At 43.9% G+C, this 16,372-nt stretch overlaps 1 protein-coding gene across 1 annotated transcript in view; it reads left to right on the forward strand.

Moving 5' to 3' along the window:
- Positions 1-16,372, forward strand: part of acss1 (acyl-CoA synthetase short chain family member 1) — a 127,120-nt gene that overhangs the window by 60,540 nt on the left and 50,208 nt on the right. The window contains exons 7-8 of the mRNA XM_056291422.1: positions 5,494-5,631; positions 14,019-14,111. Of these exons, the coding sequence (XP_056147397.1) occupies positions 5,494-5,631; positions 14,019-14,111 (231 nt within the window). The remainder of the gene's footprint in view (positions 1-5,493; positions 5,632-14,018; positions 14,112-16,372) is intronic.

Genomic DNA, 16,372 nt, shown 5'->3' on the forward strand with positions numbered 1-16,372 from the left:
ATGAAAAATTTGCCAAATCTTCTCTGCCGATGCCCAACAGCTTATTTTGCTGTTGCTATTGACTCTTGTTTTGAGCTTCTGGTACCCCAGGTGCTGACAATCAGGTGCCTGATATAAGATTTATTGCCAAGAAGCATTGTTACAACAAAGAAATCTACCAAACACAAATGTCCTTACTTTTTGTGCTAAGTTTATATTTATATATATATATATATATAAAATCCAGTTAGTCAAGTAAATTCTTTATGAGACAGTACAAGCCTGTTTCATGCCATAAGCAATCATCAGCTGTCAATAAAGCTACACGGGAAAGAACATATCATTTACTGCCTTGTCATGCACATCACGTGCACAACATCCAATGGGGAAGGGAGAGATGCGACATTCAAAAATTCAAAAACACATGATCGCTAACGGTCCAATGGGGGGTGGAGGGTGGTATTTGTCTATTGGCATGATTTATTTATAATTACAAAATAGGTGCTTATGTCTATGTCTGCCACTGCTGGCCAATTCATTCCTGTTATTCAATGTGGACATTTCTGGTTTGCAAATGATAAAATATTTTTCAGTCAGACATAGATTGCACATTTTACTACTGGTTGAATATGCTTTGTTTTTTGAGAGGATTTTCGAGGTGGTTGAATAATTAATGTTTCTGTCTGCCAATGACCAAAAAAATGGCTTAAAGATGTTACATTCTTTAAACGGTTGTAAAGCTATACGTGTGCATTAAACCTCTTTTTGAATGTTCCCTCTGTTAGTCCGACGTATGTCTCTATTTTGCCATTGTCATTTCTCGTCACCATAGCTTGGCAGATAACGCATGACCACGGCAAAATAGTCAGTTTAACAGAAGGAACATTCAAAAAGAGGTTTAATGCACACGTGTAGCTTTAGAAACAACCGTTTAAAGAATGTAACATTTTAAGCCGTTATATTTGGTCATTGGTGGACAGAACGATTAATTACAGTGGTAGTCTGAAATCATTAGAAAAGGAAATGACTATTGACAGGATTTTGTACCATAGATTATACCCAGGGGAAGCTACACCTAGTCTGTATGGTTTACCTGAGATACATAAACAGGATGTGCCATTATCGCCTATTGTTTGTATGATTAACTCAGTGACCTATAACATCTCTAAGTTTCTGGCATCTATACTTAACCTGTTGGTAGGCAGTAATGAACATCACATTCAAAACACTATGGATTTTGTGGCTAAGGTGAGGGACATCATTATGGAGGTGGATGAAACAATGTTCTCATATGATGTTATGTCTGTCTTTATGTGCGTTCCTGTTGATGAAGCAGTGGAGGTGATCCATATGAAATGACAGGACGACCCCACCCTTGGCAATAGGACCACCCTTAACACTGACCAAGTGTGTCTGTTCCTGAAGCTGTCTTCAGTCCACATACTTCACATACAGGGGGCAATACTATAGGCCGAAGCATGGGTGTGCTATGGCTTCTCCAGTTTCACCTACAGTGGCCAACTTGTATATGGAGGAAGTGGAAAGAGGGCTCTGATGTCCTATCCAGGGACACCACCTAGTAACTGGTTCAGATTTGTGGACGACACCTGAATTAAAATTAAATCTCAGGACGTACCACATTTCACCGATCGCATTAACTCGGTGAACAACCAAGTCAAGTTCACCAGGGAGAATGTGAAAAATGACAAGTTAGCCTTAGACTGTGAAATTGCAATTGGTGATGGGGGACATTTGATTGTTGATGTTTACCATAAACCAACACATACTGATCAGTACTTAAGGTTTGACTCTCATCATCCACTGGAGCACAAACAGGAGTCATTAGGATGCTGTACCACCGAGCTGACAACGTCCCTGTCAACACAGCGGCCTGGGAAGGGGAGAAATTAAACAGGCCCTGGTTAAGTGTGGTTATCCTAACTGGGTGTTTGTCAAAGCCAGGAAGATGCCCACACAGTGCACCAGCCGATCGAAGAAAGGATAAGGACAACAGCTGCCTAAGCATAAACCAGTGGTGATTCTGTATGTAATATAGTGTACATTGTTAAGTGCCAGGAGGATTGCCATGACTTGTACATCAGGGAAACCAAACAGACGCTGGCCAAGAGGATGGCTCAACACGGAAGAGCTAACGCGTCAGGCCAGGGCTCCACAGTCTACACCCATCTACAGGCCAGGCTTTCAAGGATGATGATGTGCACATCCTTGATAGGGAGGAATGCTGGTTTGAACAGGGGAGTCAAAGAGGCCATCTATGTGAAGAGGGAACGACGATCCCTGAACCGAGGGGGGGAGGGGAGCTAAGAGTACGTCTATCACCATCGTACAATGCTGTGATTGCAACTATTCCCCAATCCTCTGTGAATATACACATGGCCATCGTAACTCTAGTTAATGGTCACGGCAATTTGCATATGAAACCAATAGTTGGTTTTGGTCATGCAACTGTGCTGTTTATAAGGTTGGGGGATACCTGCAGTCAGTTGAGACTGATGAAGTCTCTTGGATGAGTGATGAAATGTTTCTCCCACTAAACATTGTGTCCAGATGAACTGATTCACCTTTCTGTGAAACCAGTGACTTGGTTTCACTTCTGGTTAAAATCCTCTCAAACTCTTGAAACTGAAAGGAAGATTTGCAGCCAGACACAGCATCATTACCTTTTAAAACTATGAATAATTGCTTTTGTTGGTGCATCTTTATTGTGTAAATCCTCCTTCATCGTGTGATATGAGGACTCTCACAGTTTGCTTAACACCTCAGCAGGTATGAAACTGATTTAGGTGATATGTTATATTTGACACCCGCAGCAATATCAGGCGCTGATTGGTGTTATGGAGAGACAACACCACCAACAGCAAACCAATTCATGACCAGAATAAGTGGGTCTTTTTTATTCCCACCATGACTGATGTTATGCAAGCTGCTCTTTGACCAACACTTTTCACCATCGTAAACTGATACCAGTTTTTCACCTTCTTTTCCTACACTTAAAGCTGATAACAGTTTTTGATTAACTTGAACTGTCTTTTATGTAGGTGTTGGTAAGGTGAGTGTTGTCTGAGCTCCATTCCAAATGAATGGGAGTCAGCAGTGCTGTTGTGTCAGAAACAAACCAAAAACCCTGGTTGAACCTGAGTTTTACTTATTGATGTTGTACTTTCTGTTGGTAAAGATCTTCTACCAGCTTGTTCTGTCATATCTGCTTGTTAGACACAACAACTTCACTTCTTCTTCAAACTTGACACTACCTGCCTTCTTCTTCCTCATTTGGCTGCTATGATGAAGATGGAAAACATTATGCACCCTATCATTTTTCCTGGTAAAGTCCGACCAGTCACCAACTATTCACATCAAATACTACTAAAGTCTGCAGGATCTGGTGTTCATGGATATTTATTTGCATGTATATCTTCAGGATCACATCTGAAAGCTGGGGTTTTACTCTGAATATCTGCTATGTGCAGCATGTTTTCGATGAGCTCATCATGTTCTTTAGGTAATGTTTGGCTGGTTTAATTGAATTGACTTAAATTTGATTTTCTGGAGCATCTGGGTGGCATGGCAGTCTATTCTGTTGCCTACCAACACAGGGATCGCGGGTTTGAATCCATGTGTTACCTCCGGCTTGGTCGGGCATCCCTACAGACACAATTGGCTGTGTCTGCGGGTGGGAAGCCGGATGTGGATATGTGTCCTGGTCGCTGCACTAGCGCCTCCTCTAGTCGGTTGGGGCACCTGTTCAGGGGGGACGGGGAACTGGGGGGAATAGCGTGATCCTCCCACGTGCTACGTCCCCCTGGTGAAACTACTCACTGTCAGGTAAAAAGAAGCGGCTGGTGACTCCGCATGTTTTGGAGGAGACGTGGTAGTTTGCAGCCCTCCCCAGATCGGCAGAGGGGGTGGAGCAGCGACTTGGATGGTTCAGAAGAGTTGGGAAATTACCCAAGTGCAATTGGGGTGAAAAGGAGGGGGGGATGAAAGAAAAAAAATAAACTTTTTTTTTTTTTACTTTCTGTGCCTTTTGGTTTTTGCATTAGGCCAAGCATCCACCCTTTAACTATGACCACACTGTCATATCAGTGCTCTGTCTTTATTCAGCTTGGACCAAACCTGCTGACACCTCTGATTTGCCTGGGTCAAAGGTCAGATGTTAATCAGAGGTTTTCCATAATTGACAGCCAGTAGAAAGATCTGTTTTTCTTGATATGTGATAGTTTGTCTGGGTATTTATTGTGTTCTCATTAAGATGAAAGATGACTGATTTTCTGCAGAATTTTCAAATGAAGTTGGAAAAAACTTGAATGTTGATTTGTGTGTTTGTTTTGGTCTCTTATTTCCATCTGCACTCATAATCTGCTGTAATACAATCTAGTTTTTGTAATTGTTATGAAATGTGGTCATGTTCCCACTGGATAGTGGAAAGGCTCGATGTTTTGGTCCACCATACAGAAGTTCCTGTGGGTTGATTTCAGTTTGTCTCTATGAAAGCAGAAAATCAATTCCATTAAAGTCAAGCTTTGTTTTACTGGAAACAGAAATGGCTTTGAATCTGCTGTGTGGTCGGTGTGAAACAGCACTGTGGGGACTTTGTGGGGGTTTGATGTCATTAATCATAAACCAGCTATAGTTTATGGCCTTCCCCTGCAGAGCCAAGGCAGTCTTCTGCTATCTTTCAGTTTGAGAACAGATTACCTGGACTGGTTTTTGGGGTTTATTGGTTGGGAGATGGGATCTGTTGTTACGGTGATCCAGCTCTTCACTTCTTTATCAATGTTTTTATCGAACATGAATTATCTTGAAAGGGAAGTTAATTCTCTGTTTGACTTGTTGTCAGACACTCAGCTTAACAACATTTTTATTCAGTCTACTGGACCATGGTTTAGCTTTATAAAAAATTTATTTCTGTGAAACTGAAATGCTGTGTGTGTGTGTGTGTGTGTGTGTGTGTGTTGGCATGCACGTGTCCCTCACTCTTACTTTAGCACCGCTGCATTAGATTGTAGGTTGTCATATTTATTCTGTATAAAGGCTTTTTAGCTTTTTTTAATACATATAGACACACAGACCTATATATTGTATCTAGAATTTCTATTTTATCTATCTTATTTGTCCTGCCTTTTTTGATGCATTGTCCTCATTTTAAAATGTCTTGTCTTTGATCTCCCCCTGTGCTGCTGTATCTTATCTCGCCCCATTTTACTAAGGTTGGCAGTCATCCTGAACACACGCACACACACACACACACACACACACACACACACACACACACACACACACACACACACTCACACACACACACACACACACACACACACACACACACACACACACACACACACACACACACACACACACACACACACACACACACACACACACATTCCGAACCTTTGTATAAGTAAGATGCTTTTTTTAGTTGTTAGGAAATGTTTTGTGTACATAAAGTTTGAATGATAGATTGAGTGTGTGTGTGTGTGTGTGTTACTTCAGGCCGGTACTGGGAGACAGTGGAGCGGCTGGGAATAAACCAATTCTATGGAGCGCCAACTGCCATCCGCCTGCTGCTGAAGTATGATGAGAGCTGGGTCAGGAAATATAACAGGTCTTCACTCCGCACACTGGGCTCAGGTGAGACCACACACACACAATCACACACAGACAAACACATTATTTGTTGTTGGTGCTGGATGTGTAACTTGTGATGTAATGTTGTGATCATGATCAGAGTAATAATCAGGAACCAGCAGTCAGGATCAGAGTTGGGAACAATTTATTTGTTATTTCATCTTATGTACTATATACACAAAAAAAAACGAAATTCCGTTTCCCCCAGCCCACAGCAGTGCCACAAAAACACATATCCAAAAACACCACCACCAAAAACATAGTAAAACAGAGAGAACAAAGTAAAAAAAACAAAACAAAACAAAACAAAAAACACAAACAGCCCACAACACAGTCCACCCAGTGCTACACAGTCCAAAAACTCTACCGTCCAGAGAATGAACGCCAGCCAGGATGGCTGTCAGAACTGCCGGTCTGCATGGTCTAGCAGTTACCTTAGCCTGCCCCGCATCCGCGTCCTGTCAAATCACACTCACTGTTTCCCCCTCAGGCACAGCTCCAGGCAGGGCCATGGTCCCTGGGCCCATCGGATGCAGCAGACCAGACTCCCTCAGCCAATCCAACGCTAGCTCTCCAGCCAGACACCTTCGACACACCTCCCCTGTACTCCACACGATGATAGAAACGCAGACACAGACAAAAACACTGCACAGTTGACGCTAGGTGAGGCCGCCGCCAGACCACCTCAGTGTTTCCTCTCGGGCAGGGCTGTGGGCTAGCAGTTAGCTTAGCCTACCCCGCTTCCGCGTCCTGTCAGGCCTCCCTCGATGTTTCCTATTCAGGCCCACAGGAAGCAGCAGACCAAGTTTTCCCAGCCGATCCAGCGGCAGCTCCCCCAGCCAAGCGAAATCGACAATCAAAATAAAAACTTCACACGATGACCCAAACTTAGACGTAGACGTGGACAAAGACACTGCATAATCAGTACTGGGTGAGGCTGCTGCAAACGTGAGTCCGCGCCACTATCTTCCCACCTTAATAATCTACTCATATATTTTCGTGATGTGTGTGTGTGGTGTTAGTGTGTGTGTGTGTTAGTTAGTGTAGATAGTGGGGCCGAAAACTTAGGCATTTATGATCCTAATTCTTTTTGGAGGTGGTAGGTATTGTCTCAGAGAGTAAGGGAAAAATCCCAGACAATTAAAATTATGCATAATTATGCATAAATATGCAAAATATTATTTTTTCTAAAAATGGCTAAAAACCACTTTTCTCGGCATTTCAGATGATTCTGAGCATTTTTGATTTTTTCACCGAACATTTTTTTCTGGGACCCACCCCCCCCTTAACCTGGAAAATGTGACCCTCTCCCCTTTTAATGTTATTGTGTATGCAATGTCATGTATGTGAAATATGCTTAGTTGGAACAACGAAAAATAGCAGAAAATTAAAATAATTATAATAATTATGCATAATTATGCAAAATATGCATTTTCTAAAAATGGCTAAAAACCACTTTTCTCGGCATTTCAGATGATTCTGAGCATTTGCGGGGAGGGAGTTGGAGTGGGGGGGATAAACCACTTTTCTCGGCATTTCAGATGATTCTGAGCATTTGGGGGGAGGGAGTTGGAATGGGGGGGATTTAGGGGCAGGGGGAAGGCGGTTAGCTGGCAGGATGAAGAGGAGGGAGATTTAGACGGGTGGATAACCAAACCGCTACATTGTAGCGGGGTTCTTCTAGTACATTAATAATAGTACTTCTGACGTTAGCTTTAAAAGGCACGCAGATCCATTCAGCTATCACCATTCATTCATTCATTCATTCATCTTCAGCCGCTTCTCTGGGGTAGGGTTGTGGTGGCAGCAAGCTAAGTACGGCACTCCAGACGTCCCTCTCCCCAGCAACGTCCTCCAGCTCTTCCTGGGGGATCTCAAAGCATTCCCAGATCAGATTTGACATGTAGTCCCCCTAGCGAGTTCTGAGTCTACCCCAGGATCTCCTCCCAGTTTGCCGTGCCCTGTAAACCTCCAAAGGCTCCCAGGAGGCATCCTAATCAGATGCCCAAACCACCTCAACTGACTCCTTTCGACACGAAGGAGCAGTGGCTCTACTTCGAGCTCCCTCCATATGTCCGAGCTCCTCACCCTATCTCTAAGGCTGAGCCCAGACACCCTACGGAGGAAACTCATATCAGCCGCTTGTATCTGCAATGTCACCCTTTCAGTCACTACCCAAAGCTCATGACCATAGGTGAGGGTTGGAACAAAGACTGACTGGTAAATTGAGAGCTTTGCCTTCTGGCTCAGCTCCCTCTACACCACAATGGTCCAGTACAACGTCCACATTACTGCTGATGCTGCACCAATCCGCCTGTCAATCTCCCGCTCAATCCTACCCTCACTCGTGAACAAGACCCCGAGATACTCGAAAAAGATGGCTTTAGATGGCTTTTCATCAGATCTGTGCATGATTTTTGTAACAAAACTGCTGTTTTAAAACACAACCTACTGAACTCTAGTCAACATGTATCTTTCTTTTCTGTACAGTGCTGTGAATACTTTTAAACACTGTAAAGTTCGAACAAGCCCTGGCCCTGATAACATTGGTAGCCGTCTGCTGTCCCACTGTGCTGTTCAATTAGGCCCTATTTTCAGTTATATTTTTAATATGTCACTCTGTCATCAAAAGGTCCCCAATCTATGGAAATAATCTACAGTAGTTCCCATTGCAAAGAAGAGCCATCCTCAGACTTTGAATGACTATAGGCCTGTAAATTAAACCTCTCTTGTTAGGAAGTCAACTGAAGAACTGATTAAAAAGGAACTTCTGCACAGGATGGAGCATCTTCTCGACCCGTTACAGTTTGCATACTGAACCAACAGGGGGGTTCAGGATGCAACCATAACTCTGCTTAACTTAGTTCACAGTCACTTAGAAGGTAGTAAGAACCATGCCAGACTTTTTCGTAGACTTCTTATCAGCCTTCAATACCATACAGCCTCACCTGCTAGTGCAGAAGATTGTGGAACGTTTTGGGTTGGACACCAACATTGTTGGATGGATTGTGGACTTCCTCACCAACAAATCTCAGAGAGTGAGAGTTAATGGACACTTTTCTGGCTTAACCTGTTGTGGTTACACCGCCCCGAGCTGCCTCCCCGGCACGTTCAAGCCACTCCCCCAGCTCGGACGTGCCGGAAACATCCGAGCGCTCGGCTCGCGCTCTGAGACGAGCGCTGCACTGCAACAGGTGTTTGCCATCATCCATCAGGCACACCTGTGGCAATCAGGCAGCCTTCTACAAGAAGCCTCCCAGAACGTCTCTCAGTGCTTCGACGTACTGAACCCTGCGACTCTCCCTCCGCGATTTCCACGGCTCCCCCGTCCCCAGCGACCTTCACGTTTCTCCCCGGACCTCTCCTGCGATCACCCCCCTTGTCCCTCCATCTGGACCCCTCCTTTCGGACTCGACTTCCCGGATCTCGGACCTGGACTTTCTCGGACAACCCCTCTTGGATCACGGACTGGACTTTCTCGCCAGGTGCACGCACATTTTTTCAACACCTCCTGGTCATTTACATACCGCACCACACATTGGCTAAAAACACTCACACATAGTTATTCACGCAAACCACGGGGCACCACACATAGTTTATTCACACACCCCACTAACAGAACGCCTTTTTTCACCATACATTTCCCTCCCACAATAAAACCTCCCTTTGTAGCTTTTGAAGTCATCTCGTGTCTGTCTGTCTTGGGTTTCGCCACACGGGTCAGGTTCTGGTGCGCAAGCATAACATAACCTCCACATCAACTGGCTCCCCTCAGGGCTGTGTCCTCCCTCCTCTCCTATACATCCTGTACACTAATGACTGCTGCAGTGAGTTCAAAAATCATCACATTGTGAAATTTGCAGATGACACGTTGATAGTGAGCCTGCGGAAGGAGAATGAAATGTCCCATGGTCCCGTCATAGACTATTTCTCCAAATGGTGTCGGGAAGCCTTTTTGAAATTAAATGTGACTGAGACCAAAGACTTTGGACATAATCCCTCCAACCCAATCAACACTAAGATTAATGGTCATAAGGTTGAAATTGTTGAGTCATACAAGTACTTGGGCACTATAATTGATAACAAGCTGAACTTTGATTAAAATACCAATTTGCTATGCAAAAAATGTCAGCAGCGCCTTTTTTGTCTGAAGAAGCTGGCTAAGTTTGGTGTCAATAGGTCCTTGTTGACTTTGTTCTACAGCTCTTTTTATTGAGTCGTTATTACTTTTTCTTTTATCGGTTGGTATGCCTCTCTCAATTTTAAACAGAAAAATGCACTATTAAAGGTGATCAAGGTCTGCAGTAGTATCACAGGTACCCGACAGAAAAGCCTCTCTGATTTATATAACAAACAGATGTTAAGGAAAGCCCCTCTAAGAATTGCCACCTTAATGTGGTGGAGGGATTTGTGTGTCCCGGTGATCCTGGGTGCTGTGTTGTCGGAGGCAATAGCCCCTGGTAGGGTCTCCCAAGGCAAATTGATCCCAAGGGAGGGGCCAGACTAAGAGCAATTCCCAAGAAACCCAATGAAATTACACCAGGAGAGTTACAGCACCTTTCCCTGCAAAAGGAAACCGGGGCCCCCTCCTGGAGCAAGACCTGGGAAGGGAGCTTGCCGGCGAGCTTCTGGTGGCCTGGCCTTGGCCCATGGGGCCCTGTTGGGCCCAGCCCGAAAAAACAACATGGAACCACCACCCCATGGACCCACCACATGTGGGGATGAGCATTGGGGTAGGGTGCAATGCAGGCCGGGCGGCAGGCAAAAGAGAGAATCGGGGCATGCCAACTTTCGGCATCACAGATTGGTCCTCGGGACATGGAATGTCACCTCTCTGGCAGGGAAGGAGCCTGAGCTGGTGTTGGAGGTGGAGCAGTACCAACTAGATATAGTTGGGCTCACCTCAACACATAGCAATCTACTCTGGTACCAAATTCCTGGAGAGGGGCTGGACTCTTTACTTTTCCGGAGTTGGCCAAGGTGACAGGCGCCAGATGGGTGTGAGGATACTCACAAGTCCTTGGTTGAGCGCTGCCGTGTTGGAGTTGTCCCTGGGGAATGAGAGGTTCAAGGCTATGGAGGAGGACTTTTGGTTGGCCTCAAGGAAGTTCTGGCAAACCATCCGGCGACTCAGGAAAGGGAAGCAGGGCTTGATTCAGGCTGTGTTCAGCCGGGGAGGGGAACTGTTGACCTGGTCTGGGGATGATTATTGAGCGGTGGAAAGAACTCTTTGAGAAGCTCCTGAACCCGGCTAACACATCCTCAGTGGAGCAGGTAGAATCTGAAGATTCAGAGGAAGCCCCACCTATATCCCTGGCAGAGGTCTCTGAAGTAGTTAAGAAGCTCCTCCGTGGCAAGGCGCTGGCTGTGGATGAGATTTGCCCTGAGATGCTGAAGGCTCTGGATATTGTTGGGCTGTCTTGGCTGACATGCCGCTTCAGTGTCGCGTGGAGGTCAGGGACAGTACCTGTGGAGTGGCAGACTGGGGTGGTGGTTCCCATATTTAAAAGGCCTCCCTGAGAAAGTCTACTCTAGGGTGCTGGAAAGGAGGCTCCCACCGATTGTCGAACCTCAGATCCAGCAGGAATAATGTTGATTCCATCCTGGACGTGGAACAACGGACCAACTCTTTACTCTTGTGGAAGTGCTGAGGGTGGCATGGGAGTTTGACCAGCCAGTCTACATGTGTTTTGTGGACTTGGAGAAGGCTTACCGCCGTGTACCCCGAGGTACTCTGTGGGGGGCACTGTGGGAGTATGGGATACTGGGGTAGTTGCTACAAGCCATCCGGTCCTTGTATAACCAAAGTTAAATCTGTGTCTGCATTCTCGGCATAAAGTCAAACACGTTTTCGGTAGGTGTCGGACTCCACCAAGGTTGTCTCTTGTCTCGGATTCTGTTTGTGATATTCATGGACAGGATCTCAAGGCGCAGCCAAGGTGAGGAGTGTGTCCATTTTGGGAACCTCAGAATTGTACCTCTGCTCTTTGCAGATGATGTGGTTTTGTTGGCTTCATCAGAACGCGACCTCTAGCGCACATTGGGATGGTTTGCAGCTGAGTGTGAAATGGCCGGGATGAGGGTCAGCACCTCCAAGTCTGGGGACAAATAAAACCTACTTGACTTGATTTGACTTCACTTCACTTCACTTGACTTCTTGGATCCTTCAACCAATGGTGGTTGTTGTGGTATTTCCAGTTAACGCTGTACATAAGCTCTTGCCTAACATTATGTGAAGACGTTATTTACCTTTAAGGCGAACCTCTTCATTAACATTGTTGTCAACCAGCAGTACTCACCCATGAGCCATGGAGAGCAGATTTTACTGAGTAACACTCCTTCAATCAAAGAGCAGGTCTGACCAATCCAATCAGCTGCTGTAGCATCCAGTTGAAATGAATACCTACATACTCTTGCCAGTGTTGCACCCAGCGGCATTTCCAAGATTTGAGGACATTCGGGGCTTAGCCTGGACTTCTGTAGGGGGGTAAAAAAAACGTTTTTGACATACAAGCTCTATTTTGATTATTTTTTATGCACTCTCAGAAATCAGAAACAATTTATTGTCATCTCAGTCATGTACTTTCATACACAAAAGAGACGAAATTTCGTTTCTCCCAGCCCACAGCAGTGCAACACAAAAGACAAAAAAACACATATCCAAAAGAAAACGACACCACCAAAAACATACAAAAATGGAGAGAAAAAAGCAACAAAAAAAGCAACAAAAAACCACAGTCAACAACACAGTCCATTCAGTACATTTGCAACACAGTCCAAAAATGTCACTGTCCAGAGAACGAACGCCAGCCAGGATGACTGTCGGAACTGCCGGTCTGCATGGGCTAGCAGCTAGCTTAGCCTGCCCTGCATCCACGTCCTGTCAGACTGCCCTCGGTGTTTCCTCTTCGGGCGCAGCTCCAGGTGGGGGCTGTGGTCCCTCGGCCCACAGGACGCAGCAGACCAAGCTCTCCCAGCCGATCCAACGCCAGCTCTCCCAGCCATCAAACGAAATCGACGATCACAGACATAATTCTTCACACGATGACGTAAACTCAGACGTAGACATGGATAAAGACACTGTATAGTTGGAACTGGGGGAGGCCGCCGCAAACGTGACTACGCGCCGCCATTTTCCCCATACTCTGGCATCTTATTTACATTCAAAGTTCATGTCTTAATCATTGAAAAATTGAAATGTTTACCTCAAAAACAGTTGTTTACTCTCCAGCTTCATTATGAAATGTAATGTTAAAAATAGTAGCTATTAGTAATTGGTATTAGTATTGAGTAGAAGCAGAATACTTCACAACTGCTATCAGTAAACATTTATTGGCATGCTATGGTACCAGACTAGAGAAAAAAAAAGTTAAATGTATTCATGTTAACATTAGTTTATTGGAATAATACATTTTCTTTCACTCACTCACTCACTCACTCACTCACTCACTCTCACACACGCACGCACGCGCGCACGCACGCGCGCACGCACGCGCGCGCACACACACACACACACACACACACACACACACACACACACACAGAGTTAGTTTAGAGACCTGCATTTATTTTGACAGGCTGTTATGTTACGAAGACTATCGGACATTCACACATGTTACGTTTTTTTGTCGGGCTTCACATAGGCTTGAATTTAAAAGTATATTCGAGGCTACACTCAAAACCTTCAGGGCTTAATCCCCGGCAAAATAACCTGGCGACACCAATGGTTGCACCAAAATCTGAAACCGTTGAAAATTGTGACCTGCACATGAAATTTAAAGTATGAAAACAAACTATTAAAGAAATGAAAAATGACCACTTTAAGCAAAGTGAAGCTTTTATTTCCTCAGATGACCATCTAATTGACATCTGTACACTTATTGAATATAATGTAATGAAACTGGTCTATTTTACTGGATTTAATTGACTGTTAAGACAGTCTACTGTCAGCTATTGTACTGTAATAACATATCAGTTGCTTCGAATAGGAATATAAAACAGACTGTAGGTTAGATTACCATGGTTTAGCTTTTCTGAAGTGCATCTTTGATAACAGTAATAGAAAATTAAGTCTGACATTTTAGACAATCTGTGATTTCAAAGGTGGATTTGGGGATTTTCATAGCAGAGCTGGCTCAGTATCATACAATGGTTTGAAAGTTTTTTTTTTTTTCCCATCTATGAAAGACCCAAAATGATCACTTACAGGCAGACTGTTTGATCACAATAGCCAGATTGTTTTGAACAGCATTAGTATAGGAATTATTCTGTCCAGAGATTTTTGATTACGGTATTTACCTCAGAGAACAATGTAGAGACCTCTCAGTAATTTTGATCCTGATAATAAGAATATTCATATGAATATTCATATGAATGGCTTTCTTCCACAGTGGGCGAGCCCATCAACCATGAAGCATGGGACTGGTTCTACAATGTGGTCGGGGACGGACGGTGCCCTGTTGTGGACACATGGTGGCAGACAGGTCAGATATCATATTTAATCCACCATCAATTAGCGACAGACAGCAACAACAAAAAAGAAGGTACAATCCACCATCAATTAGCGACAGCCAACAAAAAAAAAAAAAAAAAAAAAAAGAAAACAAAACGCAGCAGAAGGCAGAACATCACCTGGTATAATCCCCCCTACAGCGACACCGTGGCATCTAATATTGGAAAACTATTTTTCAAACTTTTGGATGAGTACTTAACCCCAGACCATCAACTGAGAAAAATATTCAACAGGAACACAGTCAAAACTAGCTATAGCCGCATGCCAAATGTTCAGCAGGTTATTTCATCCCACAACACAAGCATCATGACCAAGGCACAGACCCCCTCAATGCACACAAACACCACCAGCGGCAACTGCCATGCTAAGGCATCATGTCCTCTTGAAGGAAAATGCCAGACAGAGGGAGTCATCTACCAGGCATCGGTGACAAGAGAAGACAACTGCAATGTGGACACTTACATTGGTTTAACAGAGGGCCCTTTTAAAATTAGGTTTAACGCCCATATGAGTAGCTTCAGAAATGAACATGCAAAAAATGCAATGGCCTTAAGCCGCCACATTTGGTCACTGGTAGACAAGAATATCGGTTACTCAATTTCATGGAAAATCCTTGCAAAGAGTAGTGCATATTCAATTAGGGGCAAAGATGTAACCTGTGCTTGGCAGAAAAGTACTTTATTATTTGCAGACCTGATATGTTCACCTTGATTAGTAGAAAGGAATTAGCCACCAGCTGTAGACACCTAAAAATATATCTTCTTTGTAACTACAAGTAAAATGTCTTTTATTATTCCCCCCCCCATTAGATGATACACGTGTGACATTTATTAGATGTTGTATTTTTTTATATTTTAACTGCCTGCCCTTCCAACTGTGCCCCAACACCACCCCACTATATGATATACATAAATTACCCTATTTGACATTACCTTGTTATATTCTAAATGTATGCTATTTCAACAGTGCCCTGGTCATTTAAATGCTTTTTCAAAACAAGCCCCAACCCCTTACCCCATTGGTTGTAATACTTTTTACCCCACCATTGGTTGCTGTGCATCTTAACGACCTACTCCATTGGTTGTAATAGTTTAAATGTTTTCTCCTGTCATTGGTTGCTGTCCACCAAAATTAGGGGCGTGACGTGGGGCAACGTAAACTGTATGTTTTTCTTTGTTGAATCACATTGGTAGCTGATGAGTGCATGATGTATGAAACAAGCTTGTACTGCCATGTATTAAAAGTTTTTTTTTCCTACATCTATATATATATACTATATATATCGGATGATCCGCTGCCAAAAGTAGTAGTAGTATATATATATATATATATATATATATATATATATATATATATATATATATATATATATATATATATATATATATATACGTATAGATGAAGCGACTGCCCTCGGGCAAGAGGCCAAGGTCCATCAGGACCAAAACCTCACAGCACAACAACAGTTTCTTCCCTGTTGCAGTCGGATTAATCAGCAAGCCCCCTGGCCACCACTGACGGACTTACTTTTAACCATTTTTATTTTTTCTAGATCTGTTTATATATATATATATATATATATATATATATATATATATATGAGGGCAATCTCAAAAAGGTGATGACCAGGATGAGTGGGATTGGTAACAATATTCCTTGCCCGCTTCAGTGTCGTGAAGGTGTGCAGGTCCTGGAGAGATGGGAGGCGGCAGCCAATCACAATCACACAATCTCTGGCGAGCAAAAAAATGTGCTGCAGCCTGCCCTGGTCCCTGGCGGTGGCAGCAGTGTACCAGACGGTGATGAGGAGGTTAGGATGGACTCAATGATGGAGGTGTAGAAATTCACCTTCTCACTGTCCTGCTGGCAGAATACAGAGATGAGATGTGAATCACCAACAAACTCAGAAACCAAGAGCTTAGACCCGTTAAGCCTGCCCTCACTCAATGGTGTGTTGCATGTTGTGTTGTTATTGTGTTGAGCTGTCTGTGTGTGTGTTCATATTGTGTGTGTGTGTGTGTGTGTACACGCGTGCATGCACGTGTGTGTTCATGTTGTGTGTGTATTTTGCAAATGGGAGAAAGGTCCTGGGCAGTCTTAATGTTGTTGTGCTGTTCTGGTGTTGATCTGGCCAGTAAGTCTGTCTGATTCTCTCTTTACCCTCAGGCTTAACCCTAATTTGTGATTAGTGCAAGGAACATCTGCACAGTCAGTTGAAAATGAGTTCAAATA

This window comes from Lampris incognitus, chromosome 13, assembly GCF_029633865.1.
Source record: "Lampris incognitus isolate fLamInc1 chromosome 13, fLamInc1.hap2, whole genome shotgun sequence".
In the NCBI taxonomy this organism is placed as follows: domain Eukaryota; kingdom Metazoa; phylum Chordata; class Actinopteri; order Lampriformes; family Lampridae; genus Lampris; species Lampris incognitus.